At 47.7% G+C, this 26,660-nt stretch overlaps 2 protein-coding genes across 2 annotated transcripts; one reads left to right on the top strand and one right to left on the bottom strand.

The window, feature by feature from the left end:
• Nucleotides 1–781: 781 nt before the first annotated feature.
• SNX22 (sorting nexin 22) lies at nucleotides 782–15,980 on the top strand. The gene is made up of 6 exons (XM_033166970.1): nucleotides 782–924; nucleotides 7,728–7,811; nucleotides 11,734–11,838; nucleotides 11,929–12,020; nucleotides 14,354–14,427; nucleotides 15,021–15,980. Exons 1-6 carry the CDS (start codon nucleotides 847–849, stop codon nucleotides 15,155–15,157), a joined length of 570 nt encoding a protein of 189 aa, XP_033022861.1. The 5' UTR covers nucleotides 782–846; the 3' UTR covers nucleotides 15,158–15,980.
• A 503-nt stretch (nucleotides 15,981–16,483) lies between these two features.
• PPIB (peptidylprolyl isomerase B) lies at nucleotides 16,484–23,852 on the bottom strand. Its single transcript, XM_033166969.1, has 5 exons — nucleotides 23,661–23,852; nucleotides 20,455–20,568; nucleotides 19,242–19,335; nucleotides 18,906–19,090; nucleotides 16,484–16,923 (listed from the first exon to the last, which is right to left on the bottom strand). Exons 1-5 carry the CDS (start codon nucleotides 23,835–23,837, stop codon nucleotides 16,801–16,803), a joined length of 693 nt encoding a protein of 230 aa, XP_033022860.1. The 5' UTR covers nucleotides 23,838–23,852; the 3' UTR covers nucleotides 16,484–16,800.
• Between the last annotated feature and the right edge of the window lie 2,808 nt (nucleotides 23,853–26,660).

Below are 26,660 nucleotides of genomic sequence, written 5' to 3' on the forward strand. Positions count from 1 at the left end.
CCGATATTATTAATTATTATTATTAAAATTTGTATACTGTGCTATACCTGCAGATCCCAGGGCAGTTGCAATATTAAAAACACAAAATAGACAATAAAAACAAAAACAACCCAATAACCTTCCCCTCCCCAACACATTTTAAAAGAGAATTGGATGTCAATCAGGCAAAGAACTGGTTAAAGAGGAACTTTGTCGACTGGCGCCTAAAAGCGTGTAATGAAGGCGCCAGGCAAATCTCCCTGGGGGGAGAGCATTCCTCAAACCGAGAGCCATTGCAGAAAAGGCCCATTCTCAAGTTGTCGCCCTCCGGATCTCTCGTGGAGGAAGAAATAAAATAAACCTTTGAATACCCCCCCCTTTTTTTCCTAATATTTCTTGATCATTTAATAAATTCTCATTTAATCTCCATCTCATTGGGGAATTTTTGCCCTGTGTTCTTAATTCCACAATAATAGAGTTGTGATCCGATAACGTTCCGGGTAAAAATTCTACCTTCTTTATCTTAATGTACAAATCTCTAGAAAGCCATACAGAGTCAATTCCGCTCGCAGAATGATCCAAGCTAGGAAAAAAATGTGAATGGTCGTGGAGGAAGGAAAGGGAGCGGGTAAGAGGAAAGCCGGATAGAGGGAGCGCGAGGAAAGTTTGGGAAGGAGGAGGGAAGCGCCCTGCGTTTGCTCTCCACTTTAAGGGCAGCACGCACGAGCCCTCCGCGACGGCGCGGTTGGAGCGCGCAAAGGCGGCGGGACCCGATGGGGCGGGTCTCCGCCGAAGAGGGCGGAGCGGTTTAAACAAGCCCTGAATGAGTCCGAGGGGGGCGGCTAGTCTCGGCTCCGAGGAGGCGGCATGAAGCTGCAGGTGGCGGTGCCCTCGGTGGGGCTGCAGCTGTCCGAGGGCGACCAGAGCCCGGAGAAGGCGCGCACGGTGAGTGGTGGCGGCGGCAGCCCGTCGGGTTGCTCCCGGAGCGGCGCGTGGGCTCTTTTCCAGCCGCGGGGCCGGGAGGGAGAGCCTGTCCGCCGGTGCCTCTGGCGGGCTGGAGGGGAGAGCCGGCTTCGAAGGCAGCGGGTGCCGTCGGTGCCCGAGGCCAGCCTGCAAGCGCCTTTGGCAGGGAGAAAGGGGGCGCTGAACTTGCTGGTGGGGCTTTGCAGAGGCCGGGCGAGCGAGGGAGGGGCTTCTTCGCGGCGTCCACCGCGGGAAATGAAGGAATGAACCCGACACGTGTAGCCTGGGGACCCTTCAGAAGTGAGAAGGCGTGCGAACAGTCTGCGTTTGGCGTCTCCAAGTGACGCAGGGCAGGACGCTATTGTAATTCTTCCAACACCGTCTCCTTTTTGAGTCTTGTGAAAAAGAACAAAGCTGAAAGAAGAGACGCTTGGAGGAATGACGAACCTCGAGACTCGCTTTAGGCTGCGATTGAATGACTTGAGTCTGTGTCCCCCAACAAGCGCGCACCCCGCCGCTCAAAAAGGGGGGTTTATTACAGCTTCTGTGGACAAGAGATGTGGGATATGGCAGGTATAGATAGAGAGAGAAATGTTAGCAGTGAGGTCGGAGAAGAATGAAATATAGATCCTGATAATTGTGGTTAAGGTTAAAAATGTCCCAAACAAGTATAGTGCCCCCATCCATGGCAGAGTTGGTGAGACCACCAGCCTACTGGCAGAGCCGCAGCTATGGAGTGGAGGGCGAGCCGGGTTCTTTGCCCCAGGTGAAGCCTCCAGCAGGGCGCCATTGAGGCTCCCAGTCGTGTGTGTGTGTGTGTGTGTGTGTGTACACAAATGCTCATGGCGGAGCATGAAATTGAGTCTTTGACCTGTGTAAAGTAAAGCCTAGTTTTGCCCCTGCCTCCTGGCACTGATGAGCTAATGAACAACTGCAGTGTGATTAAAAAACAAAACTTATCTCAATTCAAGGCCACAGGTGATAGAACCAAACATCAAAATACTTCCTTCTCTGGGAAGAAAGTGCACACTATGGAAAGCACTTGATTAAATGTGTCCTCCTTGTTTTATTGTTTAAGCTGATTTCCCATTGGCATCATTGCCTCAGGCAGCAGTTTCTTATAAGATGGGAATCCTGTGATACACACACACACCTGGAAGTTGTTGGACTACCATTCCCATCATCGCTGATGTGGACCATGCTGGCTGGGCCTGATGGAAGTCAGAGTCTCACAACTTCTAGAGGGACACAGGTTCTGTGTTCCTCTAAGAAGGGCTTCCAAAAGTGGGGCAGCTGGAAACACATTCATTCCATGACGTTTCTCAGTGTCTCCGTTCTGTTAAAAGATAAGAGCTGGCATGGGAAGCCCGCCAGCCTCTAGATAATAATGGAGTCCATCATTATCTGGAGAACCAGCCGTTTCCTACCCCTGACTTAAAGAAATGTTTATGCTGCTTGAAAGTATACTGGTTGAGACAATAATACACAGAATACAGGAATAATGTGTTTTATTTAAATGATGCATATTATTCCAGTAACCTTCCCCCCCCCCGTGTTTGGGGGGAGGGAACAGCCCCTCCTCACACTGTTGCCGCAATAACACACACACACACACACACACACACACACAAACACACAACTACCCTGTAGGAACGGGCAGAATGGCAGTTGCTGTGCCTCTGCTCCTTGTAGAACTGTAACACTAGAAGAAAGTAGGAGGCAAGGTCTACTTCACTTACATGCACACACTTAAAAAAAAATCATTCCGGCCACGAGGAGCCAGAAGGCACAGAGTAACTGCCACCAATACATTTTGGCACCTGAGGCAGACCCCAAAATTGCACCTCCCCTCCCCGCCAGGAACGAAGGGGTGAAGCAAGACCTATATCCAGAACAAGGGGGGTGGAGGAAGATTGGCATTGGGATCAGCTGCCCCAGTGAATCCCTTTGCCCGAGGCAGTCGTCTCGTCTTGCTTCATGGGAGGGCCGGCCTTGAGTGCAGTGCTTAGAGACAACAGGTTCTCATGTGGCACCACTATAGCTCATCCTGGGGTACTGGGGGTGGGAAACGAGCTAACCCGAGAGTGGGGTGGGGATCAGTATGGTGTAGTGGTTAGAGCATCAGATTAGGACTTGGGAGATCAGGGTTCGCATCCCAACTCGACCACGGAGCTCACAGGACAACCTTGAGCCAGTCACAGTCTCTCCATCTGAACTACCTCACAGGGTTGTTAAAAAATGAAGAGACAGGAGAACCATATACACCACTTTGAGCTCCTTAGTGGAAAGGTGGGACATACATCTAATAATCACAAAGCAAGGTGAGGCGCCTGCCTCTGGTGGCAGGATCCACAGGTGCAGCAGAACCCAACAGAGATCTTTATTCCCCACTCGTTCCTGATGTAGATCTTCACTCACCTCTTCTTTCCTGGTGAGGAGATACGCCAGGTGCTAAAATGTCTTGAGATGGCCCTGCTCATAATAAATAAATAAACTGTATTGCGTGGGCCTTTGGATCCCTGTAGACTCTGACAAGCAGCAACTCTCCAGTGTCTTGGACAGAGGTGATTCCTTGCCCTAAAACTGAGGTCCTTTTAAAGTGGAGGCAGAAGAGCAGCCTGTTGGATCAATTCAATGGTCCGGCATCCTGTTCTCACATGAATTGGTCTAATCTTTTAAAGCCATCAAAGTTGTTGCCCATCACTGCCTCTTGTGGCAGCGAGTTCCATAGTTTAACTATGCACTGCATAAAGAAGTCCTTTCTTCTTCTCTTGCCAGTTAATTTTTATTAACTTTCCAAATTGTTAACAAATTAACAACAAATTAATTCAATTTAAAAGTTGACTTTCCACCCCACCCTTCCAAGATGCTGCTTTCCCCTCCCTCCTTTGCTGCTAACAATAAAACACTGTTTCTTAATTTCTAATCCTTTTGCCTCCATTCTCTGTTTCCATTGACTGTTTATGTTCAATTCCTGCTTAGACTTTTATTTACCTCTTTTGAAACGGAGTTAATCTTTTATCAAGCCATATAAATCATTAAACATAATATTAAGTCACATTTCCTCCAATACGACTTATTCATCATGGCTATATTTTATCCATCCTGAATCTTCCAACATCCAGCTTCACTGAATGCCCATGAGTTCTAGGGTCTAGACCTAGGACTTTCTGTGTCCCAAAGCATGTGCTATGGGAAATCTGAGAAGCCCACTTAGATCAGATTTCTGTCGTGCTTCTAGTGGTGCTAATGCCAAGAACCCCAAGCCAAATTAAGAGCAGAAGCTTAAGACAGGATTCTGGTAAATTGGGACATCAGCTGTGGAATGGAGGGAAGTGAACTTAAGAGTGGCCTGTCTCCAGCTCGTACTGAGCGAAGCATAAACATCAGGCATGGCATCTCTTGGGCACAGAGTTTCTCGGTTTCCTTATTGGTTGGCAATTCTCTCTGTTTAGTTAAGCTGGGTGTGGTGACCGACGACCGTGGTTCTGTATTCCAGCTGGAAGGAGCTTACTTTGCTTGTGCCTTTATGGGGAAAATGTGATTGGAACATAAAATGCCTTATATGGCAGACTATTCTTGGCCCTAGGAACCTAAGAAACCACCTACCAGCCATTGGTCCTTCCAGCTAAGGCAGCAACTCTCCGAGTCGGAGGTCTCTTTTAGCCCTATGGAGAGATGCTACGTGGAACTCAACATGGGGGAGCTGAACATGTCGGATTCTATCATTCAGCCATGGCTTTTCACGAATGAATCCGATTTTTTCCTTTTTAAAAAAGCAAGCTTCTAGACCTCATGGGAAGCAACGATAGGCTTGAAGGCACGTGATCAGGACATCGTGAAATTTCGGAGAGCGGAGGAAGAGCGATGCTGCAATCCCACTGGCCAGAGGGTTAGACTTCAGTGCCTTGCATCGCTTCTTCCCTCCCCATCCCTATTCCACGCTTGTGGGAAGGAAAGAGAATAAAGGGTATGCATGCATGTTGGTTTAAAGTAGATCACAACGGACTTCCGGCAAGGACGCCATCGCGGGCGGTCGTGGGTTGCCTCGGCAGCGAGGCGACCCAGACCGGCCCGGCGGTTGGAGCCCCGCTACCGCTAAGGGGCTCCGGTGAGGCGCGGGAAGAGCGTCCCGCGCCTTGGGCTCCCCGGCGGGCCCGCTAAGGCTCCGAACCCTTCCCTCGCTCCCCCTGTAAAGGGGGAGTGGGGGTGAAGGGACAACGGAGCCGGGCCATTAGGGGACATGCCCCAACCGGGTCGGCGAAGCGGCGGCCGCCGCCCGCGGTGAGCAACATCGTTCTCCCTGCAGAGGAAAAAAATAAGGAAGCCCGGTGGCTGTGAGTACATGATTGGACTTATTTTTCGTGTTTAATGATCCGGGAGGTATTATGGAAAGGAAGCCTGCCTCCCTCCCTTTGGTGGAAAGAAAATAACGGTTTCGAGAGACTGCTGTTACAGTGATGGTTACAAAGTACTGATTTTCTGACAAGTGAGACTATTTAGATTTCCCTTTGGGGGAGCAAGACGGTGGAGAATATCTCTTTTTAAAGTTATAGTCTTTGCGCCCTGGCTCCAGGGAAAATGGCTGCGAAAGCTTGAGATTGAGTGGAAAACTACTGGTACTAAGATGGAAAAACATTTAAATTGAAACTGAAATTTGATACCTATGCCCGCTTCTGCCATGCTGGGTTTCGTTTTTGAGTTGGTTATGAACCATGGATTGACTGATGAACAAAGGATTATTTTTTTGAGACTGGAACTGCTTAACCAGAAATTGGTGATATTGAACCGGGATATGGCAGAAAAGGTACTTCCCACAGAGGAGACTTTTCAGGACATGGCTGCAATGGAAGAGAGCCTTGGCAAAGAGCTGAAGGGGATGATTGAAGAACAGAGCAAAATGGCTTGGCGACTCCGGGAAAAAGAAACGTCCTTTGGGGGTGGCAGACCCAGGACGGGGAAGATTTCTATATCCAACTCTCGAGGTGAGAGCTCGGGAGTGATGGGGAAAAAATTAATATGTCTACAAATAAAAGAAGAATGGAACACTGAATCGGAGAAGCTGGAAGAAGATGATCTGCGTACCCTGATGCTCTATGCAAGGACTGTCGTGGACCTTGTCTGGATCTGTGGACTTACAAGAAAAGAGGACAATTTGAGGAGTGGTTCCGGAGTAAGACGGAGAAGGAAAATGGTTAGAAGGGGGATAGGGTGAATTGTATTAAGGGTAAAGTAAAAACGGTTTATTACGGTACCCTGAAGCCGGTGTGTCAAGATTTTAAGTTTTTGAACTAGAAAAGGGATATTTTGATTTCTTTTTATTAGCAGCAGTTTAAGGGAAAGAAGATGTCTGTTATGATTTGATTTAAGAATAATATGTTAAGATATGGAGTATTGTTATCAATTATTATGAAGTTATAATATGATCTGATTTTAGTTAAGTTAAGAAGTGGAATATTATTGTAAACTAAAAAATAAGATTTTAAGAAGAATGTTTAGTTTTGAACTTTTAAATGAATTTAATTTTTAGAATGTGAAGTTATTAAAGTAGAATTTGGAATTGGAGCCGAAGGAGAGAAGGCAGGGGAAGTCAACTGTAATGATTCGACCAAGATTTTTTTTTTTTTTTTTGTATTTAAACAAGAAGAAGAATCGTTGGTATGTTTGTATTTGTTTAGTTTTAGTTGTGGTGGGTAAGTGTTGGGTTAATGTTGGTGAAGGTGTTGGATTGTTCTTTGTTATGGAAAAACCAATAAATTCTTTTTTTAAAAAAAAAAAATTAAAGTTGATCACAACGTGGTTTTTCTAGTTGCCAAGTGCTCCCACTGCTGGCAAAGCAGGGCTCTTGTATGTGTGCCTAGATGAGGAAGACAAAGCAATGTATACTAAAAATAGCAGTGTGTGTGTGTTTGTGTACACACACACACACACACACACAACCTGCTGCTACCAATACACAAACTTTCTGTGAGTAGACTGCTTTTAACATTCCGGAGGTACTCCAATTCTTTTTTTCTTGTCTTTTCCTCATTTCATTTTTAATTCATATACCATCTTTTTCCATTGCTGACCCCAAGACAGTTTGCAGCCCAAGGTGAGGACTGTACCATGTTCTTTCCCCCTCCCCCAAATATTTGGAGCTGCTGCGCAGAGGAGGGTCTGCTGCTGCAGCTGCAGTTCATGGTGACCAGAAGTGAGTGTTGGGTGTGTGAATAGTTGCTTCACCTGGGTAAACTAAGGCCTTGGCCCAGGGTCTTTGGTCTGATTTTCTCTCCCCCTTTGGTCTCCTTTTCTCTCTCCTGAACAACCAAGTACACAAAGACTGTGTGGCACCTCTGCTACATCTCTGCAGCATCTGGGCACAAAGCCTTCGAGGGGAGATGTGTGCTGCATTACAATCTCTGTGCTTTGCTGGAGTTGTCCGAAGTGTATTCGCCGCACTTCAACTGCACACATTCCTCAGGCCCGACACGGAGTTTTCTGCTGGGTGTTCTATTATGCAGAGCAGAGTTTATTCAGTATTCCCCCCCCCCACACACACCCCACTCCCATTTGGCACTTTTGAGAAGCGAAGCCAAAACCTGGTTTCAAAGAGGCTTTTGTCAAGCGGTGTTTGCTTTGGGGAGAGACTGGACTGTGGTGCATTGTGGGGGAAGAAAGCAAGATGACCGCCCTGCCGTTGCAGAGAGCTAAGACAGATCTCATCTGTTCAGCAGCAGAGCTGTTTTGTGGTGTGGGTGGGGCACGTCCGGGTGAAACTGACTCTCTTGTGCCTAACCTTTCAGGTGTTCACGGTGGAAATCCTGTGGAACGGGAGGAAACATTGCATTGAGAAGCGCTACAGCGAGTTCCATGCCCTCCATAAAAGGGTAAGTAGTGGGTGCATGAGAGTCAGGGGGGATGGGGAGCTTGTGGCCCTGCTGGGTGTCATTGGACTACAAATCCCATCATCCTCAGCAACTGCCCATGCTGGCTGGGACTGATGGGTGTTGGAGTCCCACCCACTAAAGAAGAATGGAGAAGTAAGGGGATGGATTGCACAGAGCTGGCAAAGTACGTTACGCTAAAATAAGAAAATAAGGTTTTGTGGAAGAATGCAAACCCTTTTCAGATTATTTAGAGAAATATTATTATACGATGAACATGCGAGCAGGATTTGAACTATGAGCAACAGAAGGGCCTAAAGATTATAGTAATTTTGTTAAGGTTCAAGAGATAGAAAACAGGGTGCAGCAGGGGAAGAGAAACAGAAACACAATGGAAAAGGGGTTAGGAAATTGAATTTTATTTATTTATTTATTTATTTATTTACTTACTGACTGACTGACTGACTGACTGAAATGTAAGTGTGAAATTTTGAATAACTTAATTTTTTAAAAAAGCTTCAGATTGATGGGTGTTGGAGTCCCACCCCTGGTATAGATCAATGCTGTGGCCTGGATCCATCTGCTACCACACTTGCACATGGCTTTTCTTTCACGTAGTCAGCTATAAGGGCTTGCTCTATCCTGGTTTGCCCCCCGTGTCATTCTTCAGAGTAGCAATAAAGCCTGTACAACTTTGCAGTGAAAAGCTTCTTGCAGGGGCAGCTGGAAGCCTTGAGTCATAAGAGCATATGGAGAGCCTGGCTGCCGGATCAGGCCCATGGGCCTACCTCGCTCAGCATCCTGTATCCCACAATGGCCAATCAGATGCCTTTGGGGAACCCCACCCTGCCAAGCAAGACATGAGCACAGGAGTCTTTCTCACTGCTGCCCTCACCCCTGCTAGACTGCCTCTGGATATGGAGGCTTCATTTTGCTGTCCCAACTATTAGCCATTGATGTGCCCTATTCTCTTCCATTAAGATTTTTACTCCCTGCTTAAAGTAGTCTTTGCCATCCTGGAAAAAGGGGGTGCCAGGCAGGTTGGCAACAATGTGTGGCAGACCCCACTCATGCTTATTTCAGAGTACATGTAACCGTGATCCTGAAATACAGCTTAGCTTTTCAGTTTCCTGGAGTGTCACATTAAATTTTGCCGCTTTGGGCGTATCTCCCTGCTCAAGGGAAGTGCAAGAACCCTTGGCTTCCATGTTGTTTGTTTGTTTGTTTGTTTTTGGAGGGGGGTGGAGGAGTTGAAGAAGGGCGGCCCCATATTACTGCCTATGGCCATAGACACTGCACACACCACACCTTTAAAGCACACGCACCCTAAAAAGAATCCTGGGAACTGTAGTTCTTCCCCCCACAGAGCCACAGTCCCCAGAACCCTTAAACTACAGCTCCCAGGAGTGGGTATACAGTTAGATATAAGGTTTTCCCAGCCATAGTATGAGCAAGATTAGAGGGGGGTATAGAAAGGGAAGCCATGTTTCACTGTTGCTTTCATCAGTGAGTGGCAGGAAATTTTCCATTGCCAGCTCTCTTTTTTAAGTTAACTTTCCCCCCAGATAGCTACACCTTGCAAACACAACTCTGGACAACCGAGGCTCCGTTCATTGGGTGTGCTAAATTAATCCAAGGGAAGTCTTGATCAGTCACCATGTCTTCCTCGCAAGTGTTCCGATGAAAATAACATGCCAATAAAGCTTTGAATTTGCTTGAGTACCATATTTGTGCCATCTTGAGGATGCTCTGCTGAATTGTCTCCCTCCTCCCCCCCAGTCAAATACCTCAGTCCAAATACTTTTAGGGTGTGGGTGGGTGTGGAGGGAGACTTTAAAAAAAAGATATTTATAAAGTAAAATGAATGCAGTGTGGTTTTTTGCTTACTGAGTATGGGTCAAATAAACATGCCAGATTATATATATCCGTGGGTTTAGGGCAGTGGCAGCAAACTGGTCCCCATCCAGATGTTGTTGGATTCCAGATGTTGTTGGGCTTGCAGGCCAGCAACATCTGGAGGGCAGGCACCATGTTTCAAATGCCTGCCCTTGCTTTCAGGGCAATGGTTTTTTTTTTCCTCCTGGGCACTGGATAATTCTATACAGCATTCCATATTTTCTGTAAAGTCCACATTGCTGGTCTTGACCCAAGACTTCCAGCCTAATTGGGGCTGGCCCAGACAGTGGCGGAGGAAGGTGGGGGCGATGGGTGCGCTCCGCCCCCATTGGCGTTATCCCGGTGGGGTTCCATTGCAGCTGCCGCCCCCACAGGCTGCGCACCCCACCCACAGGCTGCGCACCCTGCCTCCACGGGCAGCACACTCCACCCCCAGAACGTGCGCCCCGCCCCTTTGGGTGGCACGCACGCCCTGCCCCCGGGACACATGCCAGCCCCGCCGCCGCCTGCTCCCCGCCCCCGGTGCCGGTGTCGGAGAATGAAGCTCCACCGCTGGGCCCAGACTGCTTGCTACCTTGATGCAGAGGCCAAGATGGTTCTCCCTCCCTCCATGCCCTGCCAGGGTGGGGGACTGTTTGGGCCCCAACAGGCCAGATCCTTACCTCCAGAAAACCCACTACCCAACTTGGGACAGGTGTGTGATCCACCCATCTGTCAGAGTTGACCCATGTGGGAAAGGATCCGCTTTGCCAACACATTTCCTGCAGGAAATGCACTGGCAAAGATGTGCTTGGAAGGATTGAACTCTACTCACCAGCCGATGAACAGAGGGTTCGATCCTGCTCTCTGCTTGGGTCTGCTTCGCCGGCATGTTCCCAAGAGGGAACAAAATGACAAAGCGGTACCCAGCAGGATTGCTATCGCCCAGTGACCTTAGCTGATTTGACAGGTGGGCGTGGTTTGGGGAAGCGGTTTTGTGGGCCGAATTTGACCCCTGGTGGAACGGGATTGCCCCACAGGCCATAAGTTCCCAATGCACAGAAATGGACCCTGCTGGCAGCCAGGGTGGATTTGATTTAAATCATAGTTTTCTACATAAAGACTAATTATTGCTGGTATAACTTTAATATGCAAGTAGATGAAGATTTTTAGAATAACAACTTTTCATATTAGTTTTTTTTATCCCCAGTTTAATAGGTTAATATTTGGACAACTTTTCTGTTGTACTTAGGAAGGAGAAAAATAATCATTACCTTAATAATAACAATTTAAATAGATTTATTAGATCCATTCCACTCCAAACAATCAGAAAAATATTGTTTCTATTCTATTCACTGAACTTCTTGAAACTTAGCACTGAAGGGGTTGATTCTGTATTCATAGGTTTGTAGAACAATAGGATTAAGGTCTTTTTGTCAACTCTGTTCATGTTATAACATTTTTGCTGTGAAGAAGAGGCATGTGATCTCTGCTGAGTCAAATTCAGTTTTGAGAACTGCAAAAGTAAACCAAGCATCTGTGATAATATCCTGTAGGCAGGGAAACTGCCCAATAATCTTACAAAAACCTCTGGAAGAGCATAAATTTCATTGTGAATGGATTAATGGAATTTATTTACCCCAAAAATTAAACATATACAGCCTTATTCTACATAATTAAAAAACTAATCTTTATTTCATGATTGAATAACCTTTGGATGGTAATATATTTAACTCAAAAAGCATTTTATATTTTAAAAAAGTCCGATTTAAATAAATAAAAAATCTGATTTAAATCAAAAAATCATTGATTTTTATCCACCCTGCTGGCAGCTGAGCCTGACTTCAAAAACTCTCAGTGGAGAGCTGGCTAGTTTTGGGGTCGTAGTACAGAGCGCTTCTCCTCCCAAGGCCTCTCTGACATTCAGCATCCACTGTCAGAAGCAGCAACTTCCCTCTGCCTAACAGTAGGACCGGCTGTGAGCCTGGTGGATCCTGGAGCTCCTTTGATGTCCGTGCAGCTTCTCTGCTCCTCTCCCCAACCCCCACAGATCAAGAAGAGATGCAGAGTCCCGGACTTCCCACCCAGGCGCGTCCCCAACTGGATGACGAAAGTCCTGGAGCAGCGGCGGCAGGGCCTGGAAGCTTACCTCCAGGTAGGATGCGAGGCTGGCAGCCGAGTTGAAAACAGCCTCCTTTCCTCCCCAGCCTGCACTCACTGATCTTGGTTCGTCTGTCTCCTGCAGGGCATCTTGCTATGCAATACGGAGCTTCCCAAGGAGCTTCTGGACTTCCTGAAACTCTGGCAGTTTGAGCAGGAGCACAAGGCTGATCTCGGGTGAGTGTTTGGGTGAGCCAGGGGGGAGATTGAGCAGCAGCAACTCTTTCCACCTTTGTGCCACTGTCTGGCGCAGGTGTGTGTGTGGGGGGGGAACCTTTGGCCCTCCAGATGTATCTCAGCTACAATTCCATCTACTACAGCCAGTGACTTGCCAGTGCCTGGGGCAAAGCAAGTATTGTGCCCCCTAACCTGTGGTTCATGCCAGGGCCAGTCGGGAGAGGGAAGCTGGGGGGGGGGGACAATGCCAGCGGTCACTTATTTTATTTTTATTTAACGAAATTTTTACATGGCTTGATTTAAAAAACAAAAAAAACACCTCCAAGCAGTTTTTCTTTTGAAATTTTGCATCCTCCCAAAAAACATTTGTGCAACAGCCCCTCTGCCCCCCCCCCTCAAATGCTATGCCACAGGCTACAGCAAGTGTGCCCAGGGGCAAGCGGGGGGGGGGGTAGCAATTGTGGTTCATTAACACCTGGAGGGCTGAAGGCTGGTATAGCTGCACCTGGTATAGCTCGACAGCAGGATAGTAGTTCGAGATTGACGGTGGTTTTGTGGTTCTTCCAGGACTACTCTGCTTTCTTCTTTACAAAAAGCGGAGTATCTCACAATAACAGAATGCGATGCAGTGCAATATATAATGCTGATTTTTTTTTTTCCTTATTGCAAGTTATACATACTGCGCTTTTCTCAAACATCCCTTTCCCTGCAAAGTCCAGCATGGCAGGTAAACTCTTGTTAAAGAGGGATGGGTAGCTGGTCTCTTGTGGACATTGTCCAGGCGCTTTCCTCCCGAAGGAGCTACAGTCAAAGACGCCAACCCACAGACACTGACTGCCCTTGTGTTGATTTACAGACTTTGGGGGGCCTGGGCAAGTGACAGCTAAGGCCACATCTGCACTGCACAGTTAAAGCACTTGTATTCCACTTTGACAGTCATGTCTTCCTCCAAAGAATCCTGAGAACAGCCTCCTTTCCTCCCCACGGGCATGGAGAGTTATCAGAAGACTCTCATTTCTCCCCACAGAGCTACAACTTCCAGAGATCTCCAGGGAAGAGGGATAATCCACTTGTGAGATTTGTAGATCAGTGAGGGAAACTGGTGGGTGTGTGGGTGTGTCCTAACAATTCTCAGCACCCTTAACAAACAGCAGTTTGATTTACCATAGAATTGTAGAGTTGGAAGGGAGCACAGGGGTCATCTAGTCCAACCCCCTGCAATGCAGGAATCTTTTGCCCAACATGGAGCTTGAACCCACGACCCTGAGATTATGAGTCATGTGCTCTACCAAGTGAGGCCATGACTGTCAAAGCACTCTAGGTATGCTTGAAGTGCATGGTGTGGGTGCAGTTTAAATCTCAAGACCAGTGGTACCTTGGTTTAAGAACAGCTTAGTTTATGAACAACTTGGTCAGGGATGACGTGAGTCCTTCAATATTTGGAGAGCCACAGGTTCCCCATCCCTGCCTTACAAGCTCCCAGAGCCACCCGTTTCCACACACCAGCCTTTGTACGGATAGGCTGCCTTTGTTAACACCACTGTTTGTGAACAGCCTGTCCTGCCACACCCAGTGTTCTTCCCTGGGCAACTTTTTCCTGCAGGACACAAGGCAAGTGCTTCACTGCCCCAGTGCTTTGTTTCCACCAGTGGGAGGGAGTCAAAACAGACCCATCAGAAGGGTCCAGCCCATGGCCTTTGTCTACTTACTCCCCAGGGGATAAATGTGCTCATCCAGCCATGGAGGCAGGCACTTACTTTCTTGTTCCAGGGGAATGGGCACTCCCTGCGGCTTGCTTGCTGCTACAAGCAGCAGGGAATGCTCTCAAAAGTGTCTGCTTTGTGCTCTCTTACTGGCCAAGTTGCAAGTGCCTGTTGCTTTTGCAGAGAGACAGAGCACACCACCTTCTTCTGGTGCTGCAGCTTAGTGGTAGAGCATCTGCTTTGTGTACAGATGGTCTCAGGTTCAATCCCCAGGTAGGGCTGACCAGGAGAGAGGCTGCCAGTCTGTGTAGGCATTACTGACTCAGTAGAAGGCAATTTCCTATGATCCTTTGTTCAGAGAAGCAGCATCTGCCTGATACAGTTAGGCCACTAGTCCCATCTTACTCAGCATTGCTTACACTGATTATTCCAGTGAGGGGTGAGGATCTCTCCTGTTGGTTGAGTTTTTAGCTTTCCTCTCCCTCCTTCCTCTTAAGTTCAGGGTGGGGCATGTTGCTCCTCTCCCTTCTGCACATGCATTTTATTCTCACAACCACCTTGCGAAGTAGGCTAGGAGCTGAAATGGACAGATTCTAACCCAAACGGTGGGGCTCATTTCTCTCCTTGCAGCCCCGGTTACCTGCTGTCCCACCGGCCGGTCATAAGCTTCCGAAGTGATCCATACATCCTCCCGGCTTCCACAGGTAACGGCTTCCTAGGAAGGTTTTTGGGGTGGTCATAGAGAGGAGCAGAGTTCTGGGCTGCCGAGGGTCTGGTGTGCATGTCGACACTTTACAGAGCGATACAGAAGCAATTTGTCGTGTAGTTTTCCATATGGATGACAAGAGAGCCGGGGGTCCCTCATTTGCCATCCTGAACTGGCAGGGATTGCGGGAGTGGATGGAGAGCAGTTCTTGTTTTGCTTAAAGGCACCTGTGCAAAAACCACTGCAATGTTAGAGATGCCCAAACACTCAGGTTTGGGGTAGTAGTTAGACAGCATCTCCTGAAACAGGAGGAAGCCGTGCATGCTGAAATGATCCTTACAGTCACAATTGAAACACGGGATTGCAGAGTCCTAACATAAGCCACCTTTGTGCTCTGGAACTGAACCGTGTACTAGATCTCATGTGAGTGCCAGGTTGAAGCATTGTCCATCGGCCCCTTTCCTGGGGGGTTAGCTTCCTAGGCCAGAAAGGGAAGACAGGAAGAAGCCTCAGGGGCTGCTTTCTGCTCCCACCTTTTTAAGGGCTGAGTGAATGGGCTGCTGCCTTTTAATTCCCTCCTCTCCCTCTCAGACTCGCTTCCCGACGTGATCCTGAGCGGAGTGCTGCAAGGCTTTTATGCACCCCAGACGACCCTCTACCTGCAGTCAAAGCTCTTCGCGGCTCTGCCACCCGCCAACTCTGCGTCCTCTCCTTTGCAACCGGCCTAGGGAGCACTCAAGAGGATCGAGTGCAGCTTTGTTCGTTTGCGGAAAAGCAATCGCCGGCTTCCTCCTTGCGTCGTGCGTGGGAAAGAAAGAGGTTGGGGACAAAGGGTGCAGTTGGGGGAGAGCCACCATCTTGAGGCAGGCAGTGGGAAGGAAATGCAGTAGGTTGTTTTGTTAGGGTGCTGAGCTCCAGTAGAGTGCAGCTAACAAGGGCAGGGCTTGTTGCCACTTCTGGCAGAGCTGTGCCTCTCAGATGTTTCCAGGTTACAGCTCTTGTCAGCCCATGTGAGTGAGAAGCAGCTGCAAGTCAGGGAGGTACGCAGGCCTTCCTCCAAGCTTCATGGGCTGGAAGCAAGAGCAGCACAACAGCAGCTGGGGGCAGGTACTGACTCAGGTCAGGTGCTAATACAAGATGTTCCTAGTGTTTGTGCACACAGCGGCGCCACATTGATAGTCTCCCAGCCTTCCGTCTAGTCCAAAGGGCATGGATCTGGTCCAGTTGGCACCTTAATGCAGGTGTAGCCTACGTGGTGCCATCCAGCTGCCAACAGTCCCCCAACTCCCATCAGCCCCAACCGGCTGTGGTCTAACAACACCCAAAGTTTACCAGCTTGGGGAAAGCTGCATTGATGTGACACAGGTAGCAGAGCCCTCCTAGACAGAGGAGTCCGGGTTTTTCTACAGCATGGCAGGAGACCAGCAGCTCCTCTAAGCTATCCCGATAGTTTGGGTTACTCCTGCTGCAGAAGATAACTGCTTTCTCAGTGGGGTAGGTGGTCTACTTTAACAAAAATGGCTATGCAATAAAAAACACTTCCACTAGAAATATTGAGTTGTTTTGAAACTGCTGTAATTTGAGGCAGATGGGGTGGAGGGGAGAAGACAGTTTCTGACAGTGCCAGTGGGATGGTTTGTGGCCAGTGCTGCTTAAACCATGGTTTACTCTTACACTGAATCAGTATGCTAGTGCTGGAGGGGGGGGGGAGCTGAGCCAAATCATGGTTTAGTTGCAGGAGAGGCTTTGTTCTTCCTGCTCAGTTTGTGTTTGCGGTGGCTTGGGCCTCTCCTTCATTGAATAAGCCCCTTTAAACATACTCACATTTCATGGGATGCTAGGATTGGACACCCACTTGCCTTTGTGTTCCAAACAGAGGGGAGGTGCAGAGCTTTCTGAATGAATTTGGCAGTGGCTAACAAAGAGAACTTTCCTTGGGGAAGTAGTAAATTTGTGACATTCGCTATCTAGATCACCCCTCTAAATAAACGCTGGAAGTTCACGGTTGGGGTGGGAGGACCTAGCTGTAGCTAATAAAAACAACAACCAGGCAGTACTACAAAAACACAATGGTCGCGTTTATTGGTCCATGTGCTTTCTTACAAAATGGAATGGGACACCCATTACCCCCACCACCACCCCTCAAAGCCACTTGGATGACCAGCGGCTGATGGAATGAGTTGTTACAAGAATGGGAGACCCCACCCCCCCCACCCCGAAGCGTGTAGCTGGGGGAAGGGCACACAGAAAGGGAGCAGCAGTGCCAGCAGTTCACCTGCTGTGGGACAATGATGATGCGAGGCCTCCGTGAGTGTGTAGCCCCCTCGCAGCCCTTTGCAAGCCAGAGTCTGACCCTCCAGCGGTCACCCAGTTATTCTTTGGCAATGGCAAATGGCTTCTCCACCTCGATGACGTTGCAGTCGGCAATGGTGACGTCTTTGAGAGGTTTGTCTCGACTATCGGTCTTTGTGTTCTCCACTTTTCTCACTACATCCTAAGAATGGGAAGCAGGAAGTTAGCCAGGGGCATTTTGCTTCTGGTGTGGTCCAACTGCGGCCACACGGAGATCTTGGGATGCCAGGTTGCCGCCTGACACCTCCACCTGGCTGGCCCCTCCAGCTTTATTAAGCAGGTAAGCATAAGAGCTTATTTGTTGCATTTATAGCCCACCTTTTCCTCCAAGAAGTACATGGTTCACCCCTCCCCTGGTTAATCTTTACAACAACCCTGTGAGGTAGGTTAAGAGGCTGTGACTGTCCCAAGGTCCCCCAGTGAGCTTCATGACCCAGTGGGGATTTGAACCCTGATCTCCCAGGTCCTAGTCTGACACTCTAGCCACTATACCACACAGGCTTCCTACAATTCTTCTGCTAAGGGGCAGATACATAAATTAACAAGGTAAATAAAACAGGGAAAGCAAAATGTCACTTAGAGAAGGTTCTGAAATATTTTCCTCAAAGCCTAAATTAATTTTATTCTGGATTGTTTTATTTGGCGTTTTCATACGGAGTTGGAAGGGACCCGATGGTCATCTAGTCCAACCCCCTGCAATGCAGGAATCTCAGCTAAAGCTTCCATGACAGCCATCCAACCTGTTTAAAAACCTCCAAGGAAGGAGAGTCCACAACCTCCCGTTTTAATGTGTTGCATAATGCCTTGAGATTTTTTTCCTTTAAAATATTAAGTAGGAGAGAAATTAAATGAATAGTCATAACGATAAATCTCATTTTTTAATGGTGCCTAGACATTCCATTGTGGTGACTGTAAGCTAGGTTTGAGGTGCCATTTGGTGATTTGCTTATATACCTGAGTTTCTAACACTGATGACACGTTATACCCGTGGAGGGCACTTGGCAATGCCCACCGCATGGGCATTTCTAGCTGCCCCATTTTGCCCTGTAATGCAGCCTGGAGAATGGCAATACAGTCGTACCATGGAAGTCGAACGGAATCCGTTCCAAAAGTCCATTCGACTTCCAAATCGCGGCTTCTGGTTGGCTGCAGGAAGTTCCAGCAGCCAATCGGAACCTCCATCAGACATTCGGCTTCCAAAAGAACGTTCGAAAACCTGAACAGCCACTTCTGGGTTTCGATTGTTTGGGAGCCAAAATGTCCGAGTTCCAGGGCGTTCAACAACCAAGGTATAACTGTATGGGGTTCCTGTAGTAAGCTCTTTATATATTCACTCTTGGGTACGAGTTATGCCATTCTTTGACACTAGGTGCGCAGAGCTGTTTCCCATACAGAGGGAGCCAACACATTGTCAAACTCCCAACTCCCATCACCTCCAGGCAGCATAGCGACTGGTCAGGAGTGATGGAAGTTGTGGTCCCACTTCACAGGGAGGGCCCTAGGTTCAAATGTCAGAATTGGCATTACCAGATAAAAATTCAAGTCCACCACAGAGATCTAAAAAGCCCAGGAAGCTGAACAGATTTGTGCCCGATGTCAAAAGAGACAATGAACTCAGCATCAGGCAAAACTATTGTTGAGTCACTCCAAAGATGGGTCAACATCCTGGAAAAGGCCCTCTCCCCCCTCCCCCACTTCCTACAGCAGTGGTATCTGGAGAAGAGCCTCCTTAGGCCCTATCTTAATACAGGCAGCAGGTGCTGTTTGGTGCTTAAAATGTTTTTACCAACACTATGAACTGCCCTGACAACAAACTAGGAACAAACTTCTGAAGAAGTGTGCATGCACATGAAAGCTCATACCAAGAACAAACTTGGTTGGTCTCTAAGGTGCTACTGGAAGGATTTTTTGATTTTATATTTTGTTTTGACTATGGCAGACCAACACAGCTACCTACCTGTAACTGGTGAAACTAGGAGGCAGAGAAGTTTTAATATGCTCCATTTGCCTGGTCCTGGTCCGTAGTCTAATTCCCATTATTTTTGGAACCAACAACTGCATTAGAAATCCAATAAGGGCCCAGATGCCGCTATACACAACACACACACACAAAATTCAGCTCACCATCCCTTCCAGGACTTTGCCGAAGACAACATGCTTGCCATCCAGCCATGACGTCTTGACAGTGGTGATGAAGAACTGAGAGCCATTGGTGTCCTTGCCGGCGTTGGCCATGCTCACCCAGCCAGGCCCATAGTGCTTCAACTTGAAGTTCTCGTCGGGGAAACGGTCCCCATAGATGCTTTTACCTGGCAGTGAGCAAAAGGGAGAGAATAACACCGTCTTCCAGCGCCCAGCTTTGTTTTTTTAGAGTTAGTCCTGCCCAGAGGAGGATCCTTGTCCAGCCCCATCCAGATGAGACAGAATGACTCGGGCCCCAATTACCATTTGGCGCCTTACCTCCTGTTCCATCTCCCCGGGTGAAGTCTCCCCCTTGGATCATGAAGTCCTTGATCACACGGTGAAACTTGCTGCCTTTGTAGCCAAACCCTTTCTGAAAAGGAAGGGAGTTTGGTAAGAGTGAGGAGAGTTTGCGGCACCAGTCTGTGCAAGGCTTCGTTTTTAAAGTTCTTTCCTGACCAATCCAGAGCCAGACAGTTTCGGAGCATCGGATATAACCTCTCCCATCCCATGGGTGGAAGAGAGTCACAACTGGTGGAAAAGGGACCAAGATGCTAGGGAAAGCAGAATACTTTGCTGCTGCAATGCAGATGAGGCCCCAGCAGTTTCTTCTCCTCCACCATCACCAACCCCCCACTGCCTGCGAACACTTAATGGGAGTCCAAATGCTTAAGGCTTTAGGCTGCAGCAGGTTAGCCCATTACTTGAGCAATAAACTTCTTAATGGGCTCAGCTCTTGCTAATCACTAGCAATCCCTTGTGGTTCCAACTACTGAAAGGGCCCCATCATGGGGATCAGCAGGGTTGTTTTTTTCCCCCTGGGCGGGGGCAAAGTAAAACACTAAAAGAGGAGAGCGGGCCAGTTTCTCAGAAAGAAAATAAGAACGGTTCCTATACATTTTTGTTGCATTTCAAAGGCTACACAAATGCTGGAAACTTTTAAAATATATAAATGAAAGCTGGGAATCTGGGGTGATGGTTCATCCAGAGATTTTTTTTGGGGAGGGGGGGGAACTGCCCCAATGTGTCACTTCTCCCCAGTGGAAGCTCAGTGGCCCAATGAAACATCTGAAGTCACAAAACCTGATCCAGTGCAGAAGCATATGGGAATTCACATAAGTAACTTGACGGTCATATTTTGAAAGTTAAAAGCAGCAGTGAGAGGGCAGAAGCTTAATCATGGCAGCACCTCATCTTTTTCTCTGTGCTTAGCTTAGAGAAGAACATTTCCTCTCCAGCAGATCTCCACTCAGTTTCCAAATATTTGTGCAATTCGGCCAGCAGCAGCAGTGAATGGAGCACACCTTTAGATGAGCAATATTATTATTTCACTAATTCAAAATGGGGTAAGCCAGCCCTCCTGCGTTTGGGGGCCCTTCCCGTTGTGTGGGTCTCTGGATGCGTGCCCCAGTCTTTGCAGCCACCCCAAATGCCAGCCTTATTTGTAAGCAGACTGACCTACTTAGGACTCTGACCCAGCATTCGAACTCACCTCTCCTGTGGACAAGGCGACAAAATTCTCAACCGTCTTCGGAACTGTCTTTCCAAAAAGGCCGATGACCACTCGCCCCACATCTTCATCCCCAATCCGCAGATCAAAATACACCTGGTGAGCAAAACAGGCTGCATCATGGAACGGCTACAGAGTGGAGCCCCCTTCCTGTTCTGCATCCAGCGTGGCATCAGCCTCAATATCCAAGAGTCCCATGCCTGCGGGGAGTTAGGCTGTCTGCAGCAAGGCTTATACGTAGGGAGCTACCCACGGAACCGTACTGCTAATGTTATTGGGATCTTCCTCAGGTTATGCTCTATTCAAGTAGGAGGAGGAGAACCATATCCTTGGGAGAAAAAGGTGGGGCATTAAATAAATAAATAGATAGAATATTTGTCCACCTAAGCAGGTATTGTCTCTTCTGACCAGCAATCTCCCTCTCTCTCCCCAAGGCATAAGCAAAGTTCTCAACCTTGCAATTTGATTCCACCACCCCCAGGCTGCACCCAATACCAGCACTGCCTAGTGCTTGCTTGAACTGAAAGGTTTGTGTGCACTAGAAACACCTGGGTTATATGTGGCTGAAGTATAGCCCACTGTACAAAGTAGAGAGACATTATCTATTGCCCCACCCACACAAGCATGTGTCTCCCAAGTTTTCAGGCTGCACACTCTTCCTCCTCCCTGCTTTTGAAGCATGGCAAGTGGGTTCTGCCTGACAGCTCATGTTTGCTGGTCTGGAGTGGGATTCTCACTTTTTGCATGAGGACGTCCTGGGTTCAATTCCCAGACAAGTCCATACTCAAGAGGGGAGAGGGGAATCTTAAAGGGGAAGGTCATTGGTTCAATTCCTCACACCTGCAGCTTGAAAAGGATCTCCTCCCTGGTACAGAGGAGAGATGCTACCAGCTGCATTAGGAAACATCCTCGATCCCTTCCCTTCCCAGGAGTTTGAGGAAGGGAAGGGGCCAGAATGCACAGACAGAGAATACTTTGTATGTCTGCGGTTCCAGGCTGAGTCTCTGTCATCTCCAGCTGAAAGGCTCTTGAGCAGCAACAGCTAGTGGTGCTGTCAGGACAAGTCTTTGGGTTCGGCCAAAGGAGGGAGGGAGCCCAAACACAGGAGGGCTTTTAAAGGAAGCAAAATAGTACAAACTGTTTTGGAGCACATGGACCATTAAGTCTAGAGCCTAAAATTTCCCACTGGCTCCACCTCTCTGGAATGCATTGCCAATAGGGGTTCACTGAGCCCCCTCCCTACAGCCATTCCGGAGAGACCCCCAAACCCACCTGCAGTGTTCTAAACTCCCATCGTTCTAGGCGCATTTTGCGACAGGAAAGTTCATTAGCGCGAGCAGTTTCTGAGCTCTGGGCGCAGTATTGAGCCCGAGATATCAGATTAAAACTGCAGAGTGGAAGGAAAGGAGGACCTTTTTCTGCCTCCCCACTTCCGGCTACTCTCTGAAGACTGGAGAAGAGACCCTTTTAAGAATATTAGTGGGATGGCTAGACCATGTGAGAAATGAATGTAATATTTTAGATGCAGTTCATTCATTTTCAGCTTTGTATTCTTGTTATATAAAAAAAGTACGCCTAGACATTCCGTTGTTGCGTCCATAGCCTAGGTTTAAGGTGAAATTTAGCTCCTAGCTTTCATATCTCAGTTTCTAACACTGCCCACCTGCTCTCACTGGCCTTTGCTTCAGATCACACATTGCTTTGTAAGGTTTTTATTTAATTTTCGGCAGGCTGGCTGTTTTTTCTTTCATTTTATGAAGTACAGTATGCTTTTGTGTCTGTAATATTGCAAGCTTTGTTGGAAGGGCTTTTGCTCTGAAAGATGGCCAGGATTATTTTTAAGCCAAGAAACTCAAACAACAAAGCATTTGGTGGCACCTAAAAGACCATCAGATTCCTGGTGGCGTAAAAATGCATGTTAGTCTCTAAAGTTGCCGCAAGACTCTCTGCTACTTTTGGAACTTGTTCGATAAAATGATACAGGGATAGAAAGAAACCAAAGGTCTGACTCAGCATAAGGCTACTTTGTAGAATGAGGGATCTCTTATCCTGGCCAAGGCTTAGTCACAAAGCCTAACCCTTTCTGCAGACATCTCTTTTCAACATGCATGACAACTGTCCTAATTTACCAGGGGCAGCCCCTAATTTCTGAGCCTCCCTAAATCTCTCTCCTTTCCTAGCCCTATGCCTAAGAATACTGTATCACTTTGGGACCCCCCAAAGTCAAGGCTCCTAACACCTAAGTCTAAGCAAACGTACCAGGAAGTTCTATTACGCTCAATTGTACTTCCTATTCAGTAATAACACATCACATGCAACAAAAGCATAGCCTGCGTTAAACCTGTTGGCCTTTAAAGGAGCCGCAAGGTATTTCTGGAGTGCGAGACAAGACAAGGCTGCCCCACTGGGGCCTCCCAAGCATAACCACCATGCTTGGAATCAAGCATGTTGAGAGTGAACTTCTATTTAATTTTTATTTGCTGCTGTTTTGAGAGTTAATTTTATTGTGTACTATTCTATTCTAATAGATCGCTGAATATTACTTTACTTGATATAAGTGGTTCCATTTTAAAGTTACGTTTTATTATGAATTTTTGAACTGGCCTGCGTTCCTTGCTGCATATATATATATATATTGCTGCAAATCGCCTTGCTTATAGCAACATAGAAAAGCGGCGTACAAATTAAAAGCAAAATGAAATGAAGCCGCGCATCCTCGGAAGGGTCTCTCCATCGTGCATGACTTCATGCGCCCGCCTGGCCAGCTAAGACCCCACCCGGTGCCTAAGCCTCCCATTGCTTCCTTTCTTTCACTCCTTGCACACCACATCCCGATAAAACAAGACTATGGTCCACTGAAGACTTCGCCACATATAGTCTTTCAAGGCGCACACGCAGGATAAGCTGCAGGGGACCGGGTTCAGCTCTGAACGGTTTGCTAAGAGAAGAAAAACCACCGCCCCGCTCTCTGGGTGCACTGGCCATAAATCGCCTTTTAGGCTTCATGTCAAGATAAATCATATAAATAATAATATAATAACAATAGCACAGAATCGGGCTAGAGGGGCTTCTGCTCCTGCAGAATAGAGGGGTGCAAGCGCAACAGGGGGGACGCCCAGCCTGCAGAGAAGTGCAATGGGGGAGGGGGGGCTGCAAAAAAGACCCCCCTCCCCTCCCCCCCCGCTCACCTGGGTCGTGACCTTGGGCCCCTTCTTGCGCTCCTCCGCGTGAGCAGCCGGGAAGAGCAGCAGCAGCAGAGAGCCGCCCAGGCCCAGCAAGGCCGCGGCCGCCAGAAGCTTCATCTTCCTACGCTCGCAGCCCCAGCAGCGCCAACCCGGCCACAGTGCCCGCCGCGCAGCCAGCATCCGCCCCCTTCCCCTCTCTCGCTCTCGTTCTCCCCTCCCGCCCCCCTCTCCCCCGTGCGCAATGGTACAGCCCCGAGCCGGGCGGAGCGGAGTCCTCGGCGAGAGGGATTGGCCGGTTCCATCTCAGGAGAGGGGGAGGGAGGCCGTTCCCCACCCCCACATCGGGGGGGGGCCTCGGCGGCTCCTGCGACAAAGGAATGCCACGTTTCCAGCCTTGTATTGGGCGGCGAGCTCGGCCAATGGGAAGCGGGCACGAGAGGCGGCAGCTGCGCGCCGGTTGGACCAATTGACAGACAAAGGAGAGGAAGGACGCGCGGGGCGGTGCGAGGACTACGTTACCCAGGAAGCAGTGCGCGGCCGGCGTTGTGATCTTCGCTGAAGTTGCCGCCCTTCGCCTGTAGGGGGCAGAGCAACTATCCGGATAGAATGGAGGATGTTCTGTTTGTAGCCCTTTGGAAAAATGGTGGCGTGTTAAAGGATCAGACGTGTATAATTCCCTCCATAGCCAGATATGTAGGGATCTGGCCCTATTATGCTGCAATCTTGTACACACTTACCTGCTACTTAGTGTGGCGTACTGCTACACACAACTTATTGCTCAATTTGGTGCAAACGGAGAAGCACGTGGCTATTAGATGCAAACTGGGTGTGTATGACTTACAGTGCTTTGGCTTAAGACACTTGGCACACGGAGAAAGCAAAGGTATTAAAAGGAAAACAAAACATCTCAAAGATCCAGCTTATAAAAGGTTATGCCTTAATAAACTATGCGTTACATGCACTGCCATAGCTATCCCTCAGGACTTTGAACAAGTTCAGACTTCATAGGGTACGCCAGTCGTTAATTTAGCAACAAAAATAAATGCCCGCGTGATCCTGACACAAACCCCTACTCACGAACACTAGGCAACAGAACGAAAGAACCATGTCCTCCATCTGCCCCCCCCCCCCAGCAAAAAGGTGTCTATGACAAAAGTGTCTCTCACTAAATGTAAACAAATTGTGAAAGACTGCATTGTAAGTGAGGGTGATAGATGTACAGTACCTGTCCCCTGTTTATCTGTTTCATAACACAAAAAATCCGAAATGAAAACTATTTAAAACAAAAACTTAGTGTGCTTAAACTGTTTTGAGCTACACCTTTTGTCAGCCCCAAGTACTGGAATCTTGTTTATTGCACAGAAAGTTGACATTTTGAGTGAGTTATGGAGTGACCTTTTTGTAAACATGACTAAATTTTGACTAGCAGCAATGATGAATGGATCAGTGCACTTTTCTAGTATTGCTTTTGCACACGTTCACTCATAAGACTGATCCAGACCATTTCTGCATGAATCTGCAAATTGTTTTTAAAAAAACACCAGAAATTTTTTTACATGTGAATGTGCATTTTTAAAAACATATTGAAAATATAGGAAGCTTCCTTGTATATACTGAGCCAGACCAATGATTTATCTAGCTCAGCGTTACCTGACAGCAGCTCTCCAGGGTTTCAGACAGGATTGATCCTCAGGATTGATCCACAGCTCTACCACCAAGCTACAGCCACTTCCTTTGAAGTGTTCTCTAAAACAGCATTGTGTAGTGTGCAATTGTGCAGTGTGCAAACCAACATGAGTTTGACCAAACTGCAGGAGGCAGTGGAAGACAGGGGTGCCTGGCATGCTCTGGCCCATGGGGTCACGAAGAGTCGGACACGACTAAACGACTAAACAACAACCAAGTGTGCAATTTACACAACACAGGGATATAAAATTATGCATGGTGTGGAGACAGCAGACAGAGAAATGTATTTCTCTCTCTCTCTCATAACACTAGCACTTTGTAGACATCCACCAAAGGTGACTCTTGGAAGAATCAAGTTACATCTTCACACAGTGCAAAACTATGGAATTTGATCCCCCATGAGGAATGGGTCACCAATGGATGGTTCTAAAAGTTACATTCATTCTGAATTAAGGCTAATTACCGTTACTAACCCTTTCTTCTGAATATCAGTTGCTGGAAAATACAGGAAGCGGGAGTGCTGTTGTGCTCGGGTCCTACTTGCAGGTTTCCCACAGGCATATGGTTGGCCACTGTGAGAACTAGACTAGATGGGCCACTGGCTTGATCCAGCAGGCTCTTATGTTTACTTAAACCTCATTTCTCATTCTGTTGCCCAGCCATCCTAATAAGAGCAATTCAGAATTGTTCACTATCCCAAATAAGATGTCAGCACTTGGCTACCTTGCCACTCACTCTGACTGCAGAGGACAGCACGCAATTGAATGTAAAATACTGTGTTCAGCGTGATCATAGTACACAACATATTCACTATAACATCAAGGCAAAGAGTAGTGTTTCAGAACTTCTGCTTGATGATGACAAACATCCTGGCGTTAGTAAACTAACACAGTGCATGGTCTCAATTCAAAACCAAGGTGACAGAATTGAACATGAATGCTTCCTTTGTTGGTGAGACCATGGAAGCAAAAAAGCACATGCAAGCTGTGTTTATGCTTCTTTTGCAAATATAATCTACATTGCAAATACCTCCAGTTTTCTCTTAGGCAATACAGTATTAGCATATTTTATGGTTACTGGTTGGAAATGCAGTGTCTCATTCACAGGAGAAGCATCCCTTTTGTTTTCAAGATGCTAAGTGTGATGGGACATGGCACCTGAGAGAAAATAAAAAGGACTACACAGATGTGAACAGAGCAAATTTGATGTTTTATTTTACATTAAAAGGGTGCAAATAGGGGGAAGGGGGTATTTAAGGTACACAATATTTCTTGCAATGTCCCATTAAAAACAGGCACATCAGAAAAGATCAGTAGC

Source organism: Lacerta agilis, chromosome 13 (assembly GCF_009819535.1).
Source record: "Lacerta agilis isolate rLacAgi1 chromosome 13, rLacAgi1.pri, whole genome shotgun sequence".
NCBI classification, from domain to species: Eukaryota; Metazoa; Chordata; class Lepidosauria; order Squamata; family Lacertidae; genus Lacerta; species Lacerta agilis.

Excerpts from the sequence above, each read along its gene's own strand:
- SNX22 (XM_033166970.1), top strand. The coding sequence starts at position 847 with ATGAAGCTGCAGGTGGCGGTGCCCTCGGTGGGGCTGCAGCTGTCCGAG. Across the intron at positions 7,812-11,733 it reads TCCATGCCCTCCATAAAAGG|ATCAAGAAGAGATGCAGAGT; the intron begins GTAAGTAGTGGG and ends CAACCCCCACAG. Across the intron at positions 12,021-14,353 it reads GAGCACAAGGCTGATCTCGG|CCCCGGTTACCTGCTGTCCC; the intron begins GTGAGTGTTTGG and ends CTCTCCTTGCAG.
- PPIB (XM_033166969.1), bottom strand. The coding sequence starts at position 23,837 with ATGCTGGCTGCGCGGCGGGCACTGTGGCCGGGTTGGCGCTGCTGGGGC. Across the intron at positions 19,336-20,454 it reads TCGCCTTGTCCACAGGAGAG|AAAGGGTTTGGCTACAAAGG; the intron begins GTGAGTTCGAAT and ends CTTCCTTTTCAG. Across the intron at positions 16,924-18,905 it reads GCAAAGTCCTGGAAGGGATG|GATGTAGTGAGAAAAGTGGA; the intron begins GTGAGCTGAATT and ends TCCCATTCTTAG.